The sequence below is a fragment of the Hylobates moloch genome, unplaced genomic scaffold (assembly GCF_009828535.3).
Source record: "Hylobates moloch isolate HMO894 unplaced genomic scaffold, HMol_V3 SCAFFOLD_6, whole genome shotgun sequence".
NCBI classification, from domain to species: domain Eukaryota; kingdom Metazoa; phylum Chordata; class Mammalia; order Primates; family Hylobatidae; genus Hylobates; species Hylobates moloch.
In genome coordinates this window covers 70,770,180-70,783,882 of record NW_026652281.1, presented here as the reverse complement: position 1 = coordinate 70,783,882, position 13,703 = coordinate 70,770,180, and the positions used below count along the sequence as shown (strand labels likewise).

Below are 13,703 nucleotides of genomic sequence, written 5' to 3'. Positions count from 1 at the left end.
ATTCATCCTTTTATCAAGAGCCCTCTCCTGTGATAACTAACCCACTCTCAAGATAACAGCATTAATCCATTCCTGAGGGCAGAGCCCCATGACCTAATCACGTCTTAAAGATCCCACCTCTTAATACAGTCAAAATGGCAATTGAATTTCAACATGAATTTTGGAGGGGAAATTCAAATCATAGCACCCCTCACCACTGCTCCTGGTGTAGACACTCATCATCTTTTGTCAACACCAGTAGTTCCCAAACTTTAGCAAGCATCACAATCATCTGGAAGGCCAGTCATTACACACTGGGCCCACCCCTAGAGTTTCTGATTCGATAGATCTTGGATGGGGCCTGAACGTTTCCCCTTCTAATAAGTTCCATGTGATGCTGATGCTGCTGGTTCAGGGACCACACCTTGAGAACCACGGGGATCATTGCAGGAACTCCTTTCTGATTTCTGTTCCTCCCTTGGTCTATGCACATTTCAACCAGAGTGATCCAGCCAACTACAATCCAACTATGCTACACCTTTGTCCACCTAGCAAAGCCCAGGCTTCTCACCACAGCAACCTTCTGTGACCTGGCTCCTTCCTCCCTCTCTAGCCACGTGGTCTGTTCCACATTGCCTGGGACTGTTCACACAAACTCTGTTCTTTGCCATCCTTGTGCCATTCCATCTGCCAAAAATGCTCCTTCCATTGGTCTTCACTTGGCTCATTCTCACTGATCCTTCAACATTGATCTCCAGTGTGGTTTCCTGGACATTTGCCTGAATCCCCAGATTGAGCTAAGTTGCCCTGGCTTACCTATCACCACGCATTATCACATTGATAGCTTCATGGTCATCTCACTCCCACCCTGCTCCCCACTCCTGTCTTCAGACTGTGGGCTCTTTGAAGGTGTGAACACTCAGTCTTGCTTATCTTTTTTGGCTCATTTTCTGTATAGTACCCGGCACATAATAGATGCTTGATGAAAGTTTGTGGATCTAAACTAAATATTGGTGCTACTCTGGAGTATAGCTATCTCCCCTCAGGGGCCCTGCCACCCATATGCTAGTACCTGTCTCCCATCATAAGGAAACAGTGCCTTTTAGGCATTACTGAAAAGTAGAGGGGTCTGGACCTCCTGATACTGGGACTTGTTACCCTCTAGACATCATTTCAATCTTCATATATCTTCCTCTTGTGGTTAGACTTAAATTGAGGGCTGTGGGCTCAGCCACAGAACATCATGGCCTCTGTTCCCCTATGTTTCTTCCTGTTCTTGAAATTGTGGCGGTTTGGAAAGAGATAGGGACGATGTTATTACCCATGTGACAGGCTGCAGCAACCTTGACCAGTAAGGTCAAATAAGCAGCATTGATGAATTTCAGCATGTGGGCACCCCTGGAGGGGGCGAGGCAAGTCTTTCTGTTACAAAGATGCAGATTTCAGTGCAACTGAAGGCAGAGCTTTCTAATGAGAGCATAAAGTTGTCCACTGGTTGTTTAGAAAGAGGCTGGACTTACACCAGTAGAACTCCAAGTCCACATAGACCCGCCATTTGGTTCACCAGACGCCATTCCCAGGGCTGTATTTTAGCCATCTGACTGTCCAGGGATCCCCGGGAATCCTTATGTGTGATGATGGGGCTTTAGAGACTTTGAACTAAAATGCCAAGGCCTCAGCTCCGTGAATTGGTCTTCTTCCTTTAGATTGGTGCTTCTCAAACCTCTTCAAATCTGAGCGTGGAGAAAGTGGATGCCTACCTCCACCAGGTAAAGTGATCTGCTGCAAGCATTAGATTTTTGTGAAATTTCATTCTTTAGCTTAAAAATTCATGTGAACTTTGCATTATACTCTGGTCTTCTCAACTAAGCTAAAAATATTTTGAAGGACTTTGTAGTTAAATTGCTAAACTTGTTTCATCTTGACATAAAAATGGATGCTTCACTAGGATGCACTTGTAGCTTTGTATGTCTCCTGGCCCTATCTCTGCACCATCGCCATTTCTAAAGCATTGCCTCTCTTACACAAAGGCCCCAAGGCCCATAAGAAATAGTAATGATTTTAAACAGGATTCCAGGAGAGTGGAGCCCATGAATCTGCATTGTTGCTTACAGAATTACAGCGAGATTGGGAACATGAGAGTTGTAACTGAAAAGCTTGTGAGGCAGTCTTCTAAGATTAGGGGCTCCCATGTATGCAGTGGAGTAGGCCAGGATTGCTCCCAGTGCCTGAACAAAGAGACATGAAGCCACATTCTGTGATGCTAGACTATGATCAGAGAACCTTGGTGCTGGGCACAGAGTACCCAGTGTTCTGCAGTGTAGGCATTTTAATGCCTTGAGCACTGAAGGTGAGAACCTGAGGCTCATCAGAATGAGCAAGTAGGCAGAGCTTTAGAGCTTTAGAGCAAGAATACAAGGGAGCCCCTTGTTCTCGTTCCTCTCTTAGACCAGAATACGTTATTCAGCCTGTTGTCTAGCCAAGAGAAGAGGAAGATGTCAGTGGATCCAAGATAGCCTGTGAGTTTGAACCGTTTTTTAAAAGAAACATACTTTGATTGAACACAAAATGGTCTTTTGGGACTTACTTAACCCTTTGCTGTGCTTTGGGCATTTTCTGTTTTCTATTCCACCAATGGTCACAGAACTGTACCCCTTTCATACTCTCTAGGGTTTGGGGAGATGGGAGGGGAAATTACCATGGGAGCCCATCTTCAGCTTAGTCACCTGCCTGTAAACAAACTGCGTCCTTTCAACGCTGCTCCGGTGCTTACCTCTCTAAATCTTCAAAAATAATACAAGGAAGAAGTATGGTTCCTTGGATGTTGCCTTGTTGGCTTTTGATGTAAAACATAGTGGTCCCAGAGGGTCACCGTGCAGTGGGGCTTGTCTTCCACGTGTGTTAGGAAAGGGGAGGGGTCAAGGGCTGGGCCTGAGGCCTTGGGGACCTTCCCAGGAGAAGCCTTGCTGGTCTCAGGCTTCTGGCATCTTTGCTAAGCTTCTGAAAATGTTGAGATTTTAATTGTGTAGTGTTTCACTCAAGTTGTATGTCATTAGGATGTTAATGGTGTTTTTTATCAATAACTGCTTGGAAATCATGACTGTTCTTGCCAAATAAGTAAAATTTCTTTCCAAAAAAGTGGGCATTTGCATTTTGTGGCTGACTTTGCATGGGCTACTTACTTTTAAATGGGATTCATTTCAGTGAGATTGGTTTTTAAATGGGAATTAGTGCCCGACAAGGATTCATTACCCCTGGGGCCATCTAATCTTTGGACTTGGTGACTAAAGGTCATGGTTCATCCCAGCATGAGTGGTCCTGACACACCAGAGTCGGGAAAGTGAGTGTGGTTGGATTCTTGATGGGGTACCAGCTGTGGCTAAAGATCCAGGTGCTTCAGGGTCACAGGCCCCTAATGGGGGATTCCCATGGAGACAAGCAGGGAAGACATTTTGCTCTTGGTCCTCTAAGGCAGTTCTAGCTTATCAATGATGAAATTGAGGACAGAGGCAGCATGTATAATTGAAATCCACAGGAAATCTCTAAAACTCATTTTTAGCAGGTGGTTTCTGTTTCCTTGCCCATCAAATCTGTTTACCAGAACTGCTGACCATGTAGCAAAATTTACTGATTTGAATATCATCCCTCCCCACTTTCTCTCAACTTCATGTAATGTTCAGGAGAAGGGAAGGCATCAGAGGCATGCAGGAGGATGGAGGTAGATCAGAAATGAGTGCTCGGGTTTTTCCACAGTCTGGATAATTGCCTCCTGAATAATCAGAGGTAGACTGTTCTTTGCTTGTTCTCTATTACACAATGTAATTTTACATGCTTGAAGTCATCCGGCAGTGTCTGTTATCAGCGGTATCTCTAATAAAAGGAAGAAAGTCAGTTGAGGGATGTCACGTTTTGACCATTGCCTTTAAATTCCTGTGTTCTCCCAGTCAGACCCTGCATGATCTTTGGGATCTTGGAATGGAGCTGTGTTTACACACACTCAGCCTAGCCATCTGTGGCTGAATTATTACATTATGAAAGCTTGATGCCTTGATTCTTGCACTGCATGTACGACAGAAAGAATTTTGGCATAATCACAGCATCAAACTGCAGTATGGGGTTTTTTTTTTGTTTTTTGTTTTTGTTTTTTCATCCTCTGAAGTTAAATCTCTCTAAGGCTTCCTTGTGCTGGCCTCCTTTGGGTAATTGTCATTTCGTGGATTATATTCTAGACCATTTTTTTCTTTCCATTTTAATGTATAATCGATATCAGGCTGAGTTTTTTTCTCATGACTGTAGATGACATGACTATGTTGTATAAATAATTTCTCTTTAATCTGATGTTTGTCAGGGGGAAATGGCTTCTCCATTAGACTGTGCCAGCCAAGTTTTCTGTGTTTAGATCTGATGGCATCTGCATGACTTCTGTGTTTATTTTTCTCATTACGACTTCAGAGTTAACAAGAGGATGGCCTCTTTATCTTTTCTCACTGCCATATTTTCCAGGCACAGTGGGATGTAGCATCCCCCCTCCACTGGCACAGCAAAGCTCGCTGAGTCTAGTAGTAGCACTTCTTAAGAAAGAACAGTGACAGTGGGGAAGGAAGGAGAGGGCATGGGTAGGGGGCAGTGTAAGATTCTGTGCTGGAAAGCGCATCACTGTGTCTAGTGCAGGGCGAGGGGTGGAGGTTGACGGTACTGCCTCCCTCTTTGCAGCCTGACCTCGCTGTCTGCGTGGCCCACTGCAGCAGGAGCGGGTGCCTTGTGCCAAACGTTGTGCACACCGACCTCCCTACCTGCTTCCTCTTTCCATGCTCATTGTTTCTCAGCCAGATCTTTCACATCTTATTTATAAGTCATTTAAAAACCCTCACCTCATTTAAAGTCTCTTTGGACACCATCTTAAGGCCTTTCTGGAACAGTCTGAGATATAAGTAAATACATAAATAAGAGCATGGCCTTCCCAGTGAGGCAGACCTGGGCTTAAATCTCAGCTTCATCCTCTTGGGTAAGTGGCTTAACCTTTCTGCAGCATAACCTCTTAAGCCGTAGAAAGGGGCCCAGGATGCCCCGTGGGATTGCTGTGACCTTTACGTGAGATGATGTACGTGGGGAATTCATCAGCCCCTTTTGTCTTATTGAGGCACAGTGCAGTTACTCATCTTGAGCAAGGTCCCCTGAGTCCCAGCCCAATTTTCTAGAATTGTATTTTACCAAGTTTCAGAGAAACTCTGTCTATATTCTGAGGAATTTTAAATACAACACCTTATTCTACCAAACAAAGACTTCACTGGAAAAATAAAAAGCATATGTAGAATATTTATGTAGTGGCTAATGGTCCATTAATGTTAACTCCAAAATAGGAAATAGACTTTCTCAGTAAAATTAAGCCTAATTTACATTTATTTTGAAATATCTACATATACAAGAAGATAGAAAGGTTAATTCAGTAAACACCCATGTACTCACCGTTCACTGCTTAAAAAAATAGGTCATTCGCTGGGTGTGGTGGCTCATGCCTGTGATCCCAGCACTTTGGGAGGCAGAGGTGGATGGACTGCCTGAGCTCAGGAATTCAAGACCAGCCTGGGCAACATGGTGAAACCCCGTCTCTCTACTAAAATACAAAAAATTAGCAGGGCATAGAGAATTTTTGTATTCTCTACTAAAATACAAAAAATTAGCCTGTAATCCCAGCTACTTGGGAGGCTGAGACAAAAGGATCACTTGAACCTGGGAGGTGGAGGTTGCAGTGAGCCAAGGTCACTCCACTGCACTCTAGCCTGGGCAACAGAGCAAGACTCCATCTCAAAAAAAAAAAAAAAATTGGTCATTCACAATATAGCTGAAGCCCCGGCACTTCCCTCCCTGAATTCATCGTCCCCTCCACCAGCCTCAGCTGGGAGTTTGTCAGCATTTCTTTGTACTGTTATAACACATTCCTAAAGTATATTCAGTATTGTTTTAAGTATTTTTAAACTTCAAGTGGTATCCTAAGGTATGCATCATTCTAAAACTTGCATTTTTTTTGTTGTTTAACTCAATGTTTGTAAGATTCGTACGTTTTAAATGAGTAACTCTAGTTGTTTCATTTTTATTGCTGTATGATATTCTATTGTATGGATAGTCCTTGATATATATATCAGTTTCTTCTGGTGATCGGTATTAATAGACTATGGATTCAGTTTTCTAAATTTTTGTTACAAACAATACTGCTCTGAATATTCTTGTAAATGTCTCCTATACACCCTAGAGATACACTCATATAGGAGGCTGAATTGTCGGATATATACTTCTTCATCTTCACTAGATATCCCCAAACTGTTTTTCAAAGTTGCTAAACCAATTTACATGCCCACCACCAGTGTATAAGAGTTTCTGAGGGGCCACTTTCTTGCCTATGCTAGATAATGTTTGACTCTTAATTCTGCCATTCTGTTGACAAAAATAGTTGGATGTAAGATAGTATCTCATTGTAATTTAAAATTTTTATCTTCCTGTTTACTAATGACGATGAGCATCTCTTCATACTTATATTTCCTCTCCTGTAAGTTTCTTTTTCAAATCATTTCCCCGGCTTTGTTTTTGGCTGTCTTCTTACTGATGTTTAAAAAATTTTTGTTTTATGTTCTGGTTACTAATATTTTGGGGTTTTTATGTTTTAGATTTCATCTCTCAGGCTCTGGGCCTTTTTCTCTTTTATTACGGTGCTCTTTGCTTTTGTTTTTGTTTTTGGTGAATAGAAGCTATAATTTTAAAGTCAAAGTGATTAATCTTTTATTTCATGGTTGTATATTTTGATGAGTAGACATTTGTATGTTTATGTGATAAAACATCCTGCTGCCAAATTAATGTACTATTCTAAATAGTAGAGCATAAAACATAAAAGTAATGAAATATGTCACTGGCTGTGAGTGTCTTGTAACTATGAGTAATCGTCCATCTATATTATATAACAAAAAAACTATAAAAGAAGTTTTTGATTGATTTTGATTGTGACGTAGGGATATTGTTTGGGGGGGGGGATAATTCACCAAATATAAAAGACTTTAACTTCCTCATGCCAACATTATAATCTTGTGTTTTTCGTGGAGCTATCTGGAAAAAACCAGTGGAGGTATCTGGAAATAAACACAGATACCTGTCAATGTCTGGGTCCAGGCATGATAGCTGAGTCTTGGGTGGGTGTTGTTACCTTCCATTGGTGTTTGTTGAGTAAATGGGTATGTAATAGAGTCTGCAGGAGGGGCCATTAAAGAAGCAGGAGTTGAAGTTAGCAACAGACAAGTCTCCTCAAAAGAATAGACTAGTGGTTCTCAACCCTGGCTAAACCCAAGGAGATAAAAAATTGAAGATACTTGGGCCCCATCCTTAGAGATTTTAGAGATTCCAATTCTCTTGGTGTCAAATAGGACCCAGGCATTGATATATTTTTAAAGTTCCCCAGGTACTTCTAATATGAAGCCCAGGTTGAGAACTTCTAGACCAGAGGATTGGAAGCAGGAAGGAGAAGGGAAGCTCATGGGCTGCCCAGTAAGCTCTTGGGCCCTGAAAGGTCCAGGGTGTCAGAGTTGCCAGGAGGTGCTGGAGGGCAGCCAGACCACAGCCAGGTAAGGCTGGAGGCTGGAGTGAGGGCAGCGGCAGCCAGCAGGGCCCACAACTGAGAGGGGACAGAAGGAAGAGAGTATTCTGGGTGTGCTAAGCACAGTTGGCAGGGGAGAGAGGGTGGGATGGGACAGAGTTTCCCAGCATAGAGCAAGGAGGCCCAGCCTCACGGTGGGATCACCTAGAGGCTGCAGGGCCAGTCCCTTTCTGACTGGAAGCCAGAGGACAGACAGGGGCCCATTAAAAAGGCAAAAGGCATACACAACCTTTGTTTACCCAGAGCTCAGACGAATAAAGAACTAAGTTTGGCCTGAGAATGGAGGGTGGACAGGGCACATATTGAGATCATTAAATGCTATTTTTAAATCAGAGCCAACAGGGTGGCAGACAGAGTTGATGAAGAGCATTTAAAAGTGCCTATTTCTATGCCCACAGCTGGTGTCTTTTCAGTGTAAAATGATCTTCACCGTGGACCCATCACAAAGTGCAAGTCAAGCTTGCCTTAAGCTGTGTGTGTTTGTGTGTGTGTGTGAACACTCAGAACTGTAGACGGTGGGAAGGAAGGGATTCTAAAGGAGAAGTCATTGAAGTGGGGAAGATTCAGACTCTGAGTTTTGGAACTCAGACACTCCACCCCCACCTGGACACACACACACATGCACACGCATGCATACCCTTTTCCTTCTTAGTGCTGGGCCAGCCCTGTTAACAGACTACCAGGCACAAGCAGGGATCGCCAGGCACTGCATCATCTATTTTGCAGAGTCTGAATGGAATCCAGAAGCCATACCAGAAAGATGAGTGCTGCAGAATTAATGCTTCCAATTTTGGAGCATAATGGAAGAGCAGTGCACTGGGAGTTAGGAAGAATGAAGTCTCAATCTTCACTCTGTTACTTAAAAGCTGTCTGTTCTTTTCAGTTTAATTCAATTCCACAAAGTATTTACTGAGCATCTTGTAGATGCTGGGGATAAAATCGTGAAAAAGGCAGAGACTATGTCCTCAAGAAACTCACAGTCTTGCCAAGGAGTGAGATATTTAAATGAGTAACAAAATTAGTGCTATGAATACAGGAGTACTGAGGAGAGAAATCGCTGGTTCTTCTTTGGGTGAAGTTGGACTTGAACCATTGTCAGAGGGCAAGGGCGTTGGAGCAGGCCCTTGAAGAATGCGTTAGCTGCTGAGGCAGGAAAGGGCTTTCCAGGTCAACTGCTTTCCTTCCTGAATCCTTAGCTTCCCTCTTGTCTGAGGAAGGCTCTAAAACTCGATGCCAAGTTACTTAACAAAATTCCTGAAGCTGAAACTATTAAGAGCTGCAGCAATCACCTCTAGAGAATGTGGTAGCGTGACAGGTGAATTAATCAACCTGAACTACCTTGATTTCTCTCACGAGTTTGCCTCTTCCATCTGCCTACCCTGCACCAGCTGGGTTGTATCGTGGAGTTCCCTTTCTATTGAAGTGAAGCCAAGCTGAGTTTTTTTCTTATAATTTTTTTCTTGATCATTGCAGTGTATTTTCCCACTTGCTTTCATTGCTGTAGTTCCTACCCATAGCAGTGTTTTTGTTTAGTTTTTGCTAAATCTCTGTTCTTGGTTGTTCAGAAAGTGGGCAAGCCAATGTTTGATTTTCCCAAGTCACAGATCTTATTATATTAATCCTTTGCTCAAACACCTGCAATGTGATTGGTGCTTAGAGATTAAAAAAGAGCTCCTTCCTGTGTCCTCTGAGGATCTGACCCCAGCCTTCCCAGCCGATCCTTTCTCACACTGCAGTCCAGCTCTCTGGACACTTGTTTTCTCCCCACCAGCACCTTTGCTTTCCTGCCTCCATGCCTGTGCCTGTGCTGTTCCCTATCCCTAGAATCTCCTTCCCCAACCCAGTATCTTCATCCCCCTATTCTTCACCACCTGCTTGCCTTCATGAAGCCTTCCTTGATCTCCCCACCTCCCAAACCAGAAGTATCACCTCCTCTTTCTCAACTTCAAAGTGGGAGAGAAAATGTCTCTCAACCAGAATTCTATATTCAGCCAAACTTCAAGCAAAAGTGAGTGATAGACGTTTACAGATCAACAAAGACTGAATGACTTTGCCACTCATAGACCTTCTCTGAATGAAAAGATGTATTCCTAATTTTGCAGTCATGGACCCATGTTGCCAGCTTGAGATCAACAATGGTATTTATACCACGGAAGTCAGCAAATGCTACAAAATAGTACTCGTTTTTTTTTTTCACGTGAAAGTGGATTGGTGACCCTGCTTCCACGTATATATGTGTGTATGTTACCATTCACACACGTACACACAAATATTTGACACACTACGAATGTTGTACAGCACAGTTAAAACTACGCTGTAGTTCAGCAGTCCTTCCTCATTAGGCTACTGGGGAAACCCATGTGGCTAGGAAGTGTGTCTCTCTTCACACTCTGGTCCCACCCTCCCCTCTTCTCAGGTGTTGGAATTATGTTACCTATGCCCCCAACCCTGCATCTGTTTCTCCAACCCTGACAAACTTGGCCACTTCCTGGAATCAGAGCTAATACACTAATTGAAGAGTCTGTGCATCTGCAGTTGCTCAAAGTTCATTCTTTGAAGTAGAGAATCTTGGCCTGGCTACACAGATGTCAGTAAATGATCTCCTGTTTCTGTTCATAGTTGCTGTTTTATAAATTGGTGAAATGCAGGCACTTAGATGCCTGTGCCAGAAGCAGAACTCTGCAAACTGCCATCTGTGAATATACCTGCTACAGGTTTTTTCCTGCTGGTCACTACCTAGTGCCAGCCCTCAGAGTCAGCAAGAACAAGTTCCAGTGTTCTTTTGGGACAGTTGTCCTCTTTTGGACACAGAAGTCAAGGCCAGATGACTTGCAGCACAGACCAAGAAGGAAAAGGCAAGCCAAGAGACACGAAGCAAAATGTGGGTCAGGACTAGAGGAGCTGGTAAACTGAGGCACCCACGCCAGTAGTGCAGGTAGAGTGACAGCACGTGGGAGGGAGCACAGTGAAGTGGGGCTGGGAGGAGAGAGGCAAAGGATTGTAGAGATGTGAGAGGCAGGGGTTTGAAGAATGTCCCTTAGCAGCAACGTTACAGCCCCACTTCCGGGCTCAATGGCACAATGCCTGCGTCGGAGGGACTTAAGGAATGTTCACAGTCATCAGATATTCTCCTGGTAGAGTTGAAAATCGCCTGCCCCTCCCTGCCAGCCCACCATGTAAGGTTAGCTGTATCAACACTTCATGCACATATCAATTATTTAGAAAAGTATACAGGCAACTGGGCACAATTGCTCATGCCTGTAATCCCAGCACTTTGGGAGGCCAAGGTGGGCAGATCACCCGAGGTCAGGAGTTTGAAACCACCCTGGCCAACGTGGCGAAACCCCATCTCTACTAAAAATACAAAAATTAGCTGTAAGTGATGGTGGGTGCCTGTAATCCCAGCTACTTGGGAGGCTGAGGCAGGAAAATCACTTGAACCCAGGAGGCGGAGGTTGCAGTGAGCCAAGAAGGCGCCACTGTACTCCAGCCTGGGTGACAGAGTGAAACTCTGTCAGAAAGAAAGAAAGAAAGAAAGAAAGAAGAAAGAGAAAGAAAGGAAGGAAGGGAGGGAAGGAGGGAGGGGAGGGGAGGGGAAAGAGAGAGAGAAAGAGAAAGAGAGAGAGAGGGAGGGAGGGAAAGAAAGAAAGGGAGGGAGGGAGGGGAGGGGAGGGGAGAGAGGAAAGAGAGAGAGAGAGAAAGAAAGAAAAGTATACAGGCAATGTATTGGTTAGGGGTGAATTCTTGTTTTTGGACAGCCTGTGCCCTTCTTGCAGGAGTCCTTCCCTATCTCTTGGCCTTCCAATACGAATCACTTTTTATTTTATTCCTTTTAAACTTTTATTTATGATTTCATTCATTATTTTCTGTCACTGAATGACTCTTTTAGGAGCCTAATTTTGCTGGAGAAATCATTCACAGGTGGTCTTGTTGGAGGGGGCTTCTGTGTGTGGCGGAGGCAGTGAACTCAAGAGAGATCACAGGGCAAGCGAAAAGATAGCCTGGCTTATCAAATTTATCTTAGTATACTCAATTGGTTTCACTTTTTTTTTTTCAGAGTCTCGCTCTGCTGCCCAGGCTGAAGTGCAGTGGTGTGATCTTGGCTCACTGCAGCCTCCACCTCCTGAGTTCAGGCCATTCTCCTGCCTCAGCCTCCCGAGTAGCTGGGTTTACAGGCGCCCAACACCACACCTGGCTAATTTTTGTATTTTGAGTAGAGACGGGATTTCACCATGTTGGCCAGGCTGGTCTCGAACTCCTGGCCTCAAGTGATCCACCTGCCTTGGCCTCCAAAAATGCTGGGATTACAGGCATGAGCCACCATGGCCAGCTAGTTTCCCTTTTTAATCATTAACTTTTTTTTTTTTTTTTTTGAGATGGAGTTTCGCTCTTGTTGCCCAGGCTGGAGTGCAATGGCGTGATCTCGGCTCACTGCAACCTCTGCCTCCCAGGTTCAAGCGATTCTCCTGCCTCAGCCTCCCAAGTAGCTGGGATTACAGGTGCCTGCCACCATGCCCACCTAATTTTTTGTATTTTTAGCAGAGATGGGGTTTCAGCATGTTGGCTAGGCTGGTCTTGGACTCCTGACTTCAGGTGATCTGCCCACCTCAGCCTCCCAAAGTGCTGGGATTACAGGTGTGAGCCACCGTGTCTGGCCCAATGATTAACTTTTTAATCAGGGTTCTGGCAGTTGCACTGCTTTGGAAGGAGGGTGTCTATTTCAATAACAAAAACTGGCTTGGGAGTGGAGCTGGGCGAAGGGCTGGCAGCCCAGTGACGCAGCAGGCCCTGGTGCTGGTCCTCTCCCGTAGAGTTGCTCTTGGGGCTGTGCCCCTAGGCTACTGGTATCAGCACCCATGCCTTGCAGGATACTGACTTACTTAGACAAAAGAAGAGTAAGACAAGTCCACACTCAACATGAGCCTGTCGCTTTGACCTGAACACAGCAGTGAAACACTGAAGGAACTTGTTCACAGGCTCGGGGACTCAAAGCTTCCAGTTGGTTTTCATTGTGCCAGGCCTGCTGAGTGGACCTATGGTTGAGGAGGCTGCCTCCCCAAGGGGAGCAGAACAGGCAGCCTTGCCCTCCTGAGAACCCCCCACAGAGGGCCAGGAACCTCAGATGAGCAGTCATTAGAGGGCTCTTTTGAGTTTTCTGCTGGCTGGTTTGGTGAGAGGCCCAAGTGCCCCGCATCAGTTCTTTACACTGCCGTGTTGGGGTGGGGTGGGAGAATCAGCCCTACAGAGGAGAAGAAGACTGGTGCTTTGGAGAGTGTTCATAGCACCAGCACCAAGAGTTAAGCTTGGGGAAAGGGGAAGAAAGGAGAAAGGGAAATTATTGTAGTCTTGCAAAGTATAATGTAAAGAGAAAGTTTGCTTTTCTTGTTTGTTTTTTGTAACTGAAAAGCCTCCTATGGCCCTTGGGTCACTGCAAGTGTCTCTGGTTGTGTAAATGCTGCTGCGTGCTGAAGGCGCTCCTTCAGACTGACAAGTGGCCAGTACAGAGTGTGGCATGCAGGATAAGCTTCCAATAGTGGCAAATGACCACAGTCTCTTAGAGAAAAACAAAATTAGATCCATGGAGGTGAGGTCAAGACCGTCAACCAAATTAGTCTAGAGAACAGTCACTTTTAGAAATCCCAGTAAAGTAATTAAAAATAAAGACAAATATTTGCTTTATGCTTGCTTCCATCTAACTGCTCGCCCAAGGCAGCCAGATGGTGTTGGCCAGTGAACACTGAAGAGCCCTATGCTCACTCCTGGAGTTGTGGGGCAGAGACAAGCCTCTTGTGGTCATCATGGAGTGGTGGTGCTCAGTTTATTTGTGGAAATACAACTGAGATGAATAATTTATCCATGGCAAATGTGAGTAAGACTAAGCTGTTTGCCCCTCATAGTAAAACATGAAGATAAGAAAAACAAGATCTAAACATAGGAAAGGCTCTTAAACCATAGATGTGATTTATCTTCAAGATTTGAGAGAAATGTTTATTCTCTTTTGAAATTTCAGAATAATAATGGCCTTAGCATGATGCCCAGCACATAGTAGGCGCTCAATAAATAATTATTGAATTGAATTCTTTTC

General features: G+C 44.4%; 1 protein-coding gene across 7 annotated transcripts in view; it reads left to right on the top strand.

Moving 5' to 3' along the window:
- Positions 1-13,703, top strand: part of PDE8B (phosphodiesterase 8B) — a 259,008-nt gene that overhangs the window by 117,561 nt on the left and 127,744 nt on the right. The window contains exon 2 of one of the 7 annotated variants that reach the window (XM_032156999.2): positions 1,686-1,748. The exons of the other annotated variants lie outside the window; for them this stretch is intronic. Coding sequence (XP_032012890.1) covers positions 1,686-1,748 — 63 coding nt within the window. The remainder of the gene's footprint in view (positions 1-1,685; positions 1,749-13,703) is intronic. 7 annotated transcript variants of the gene reach the window in all.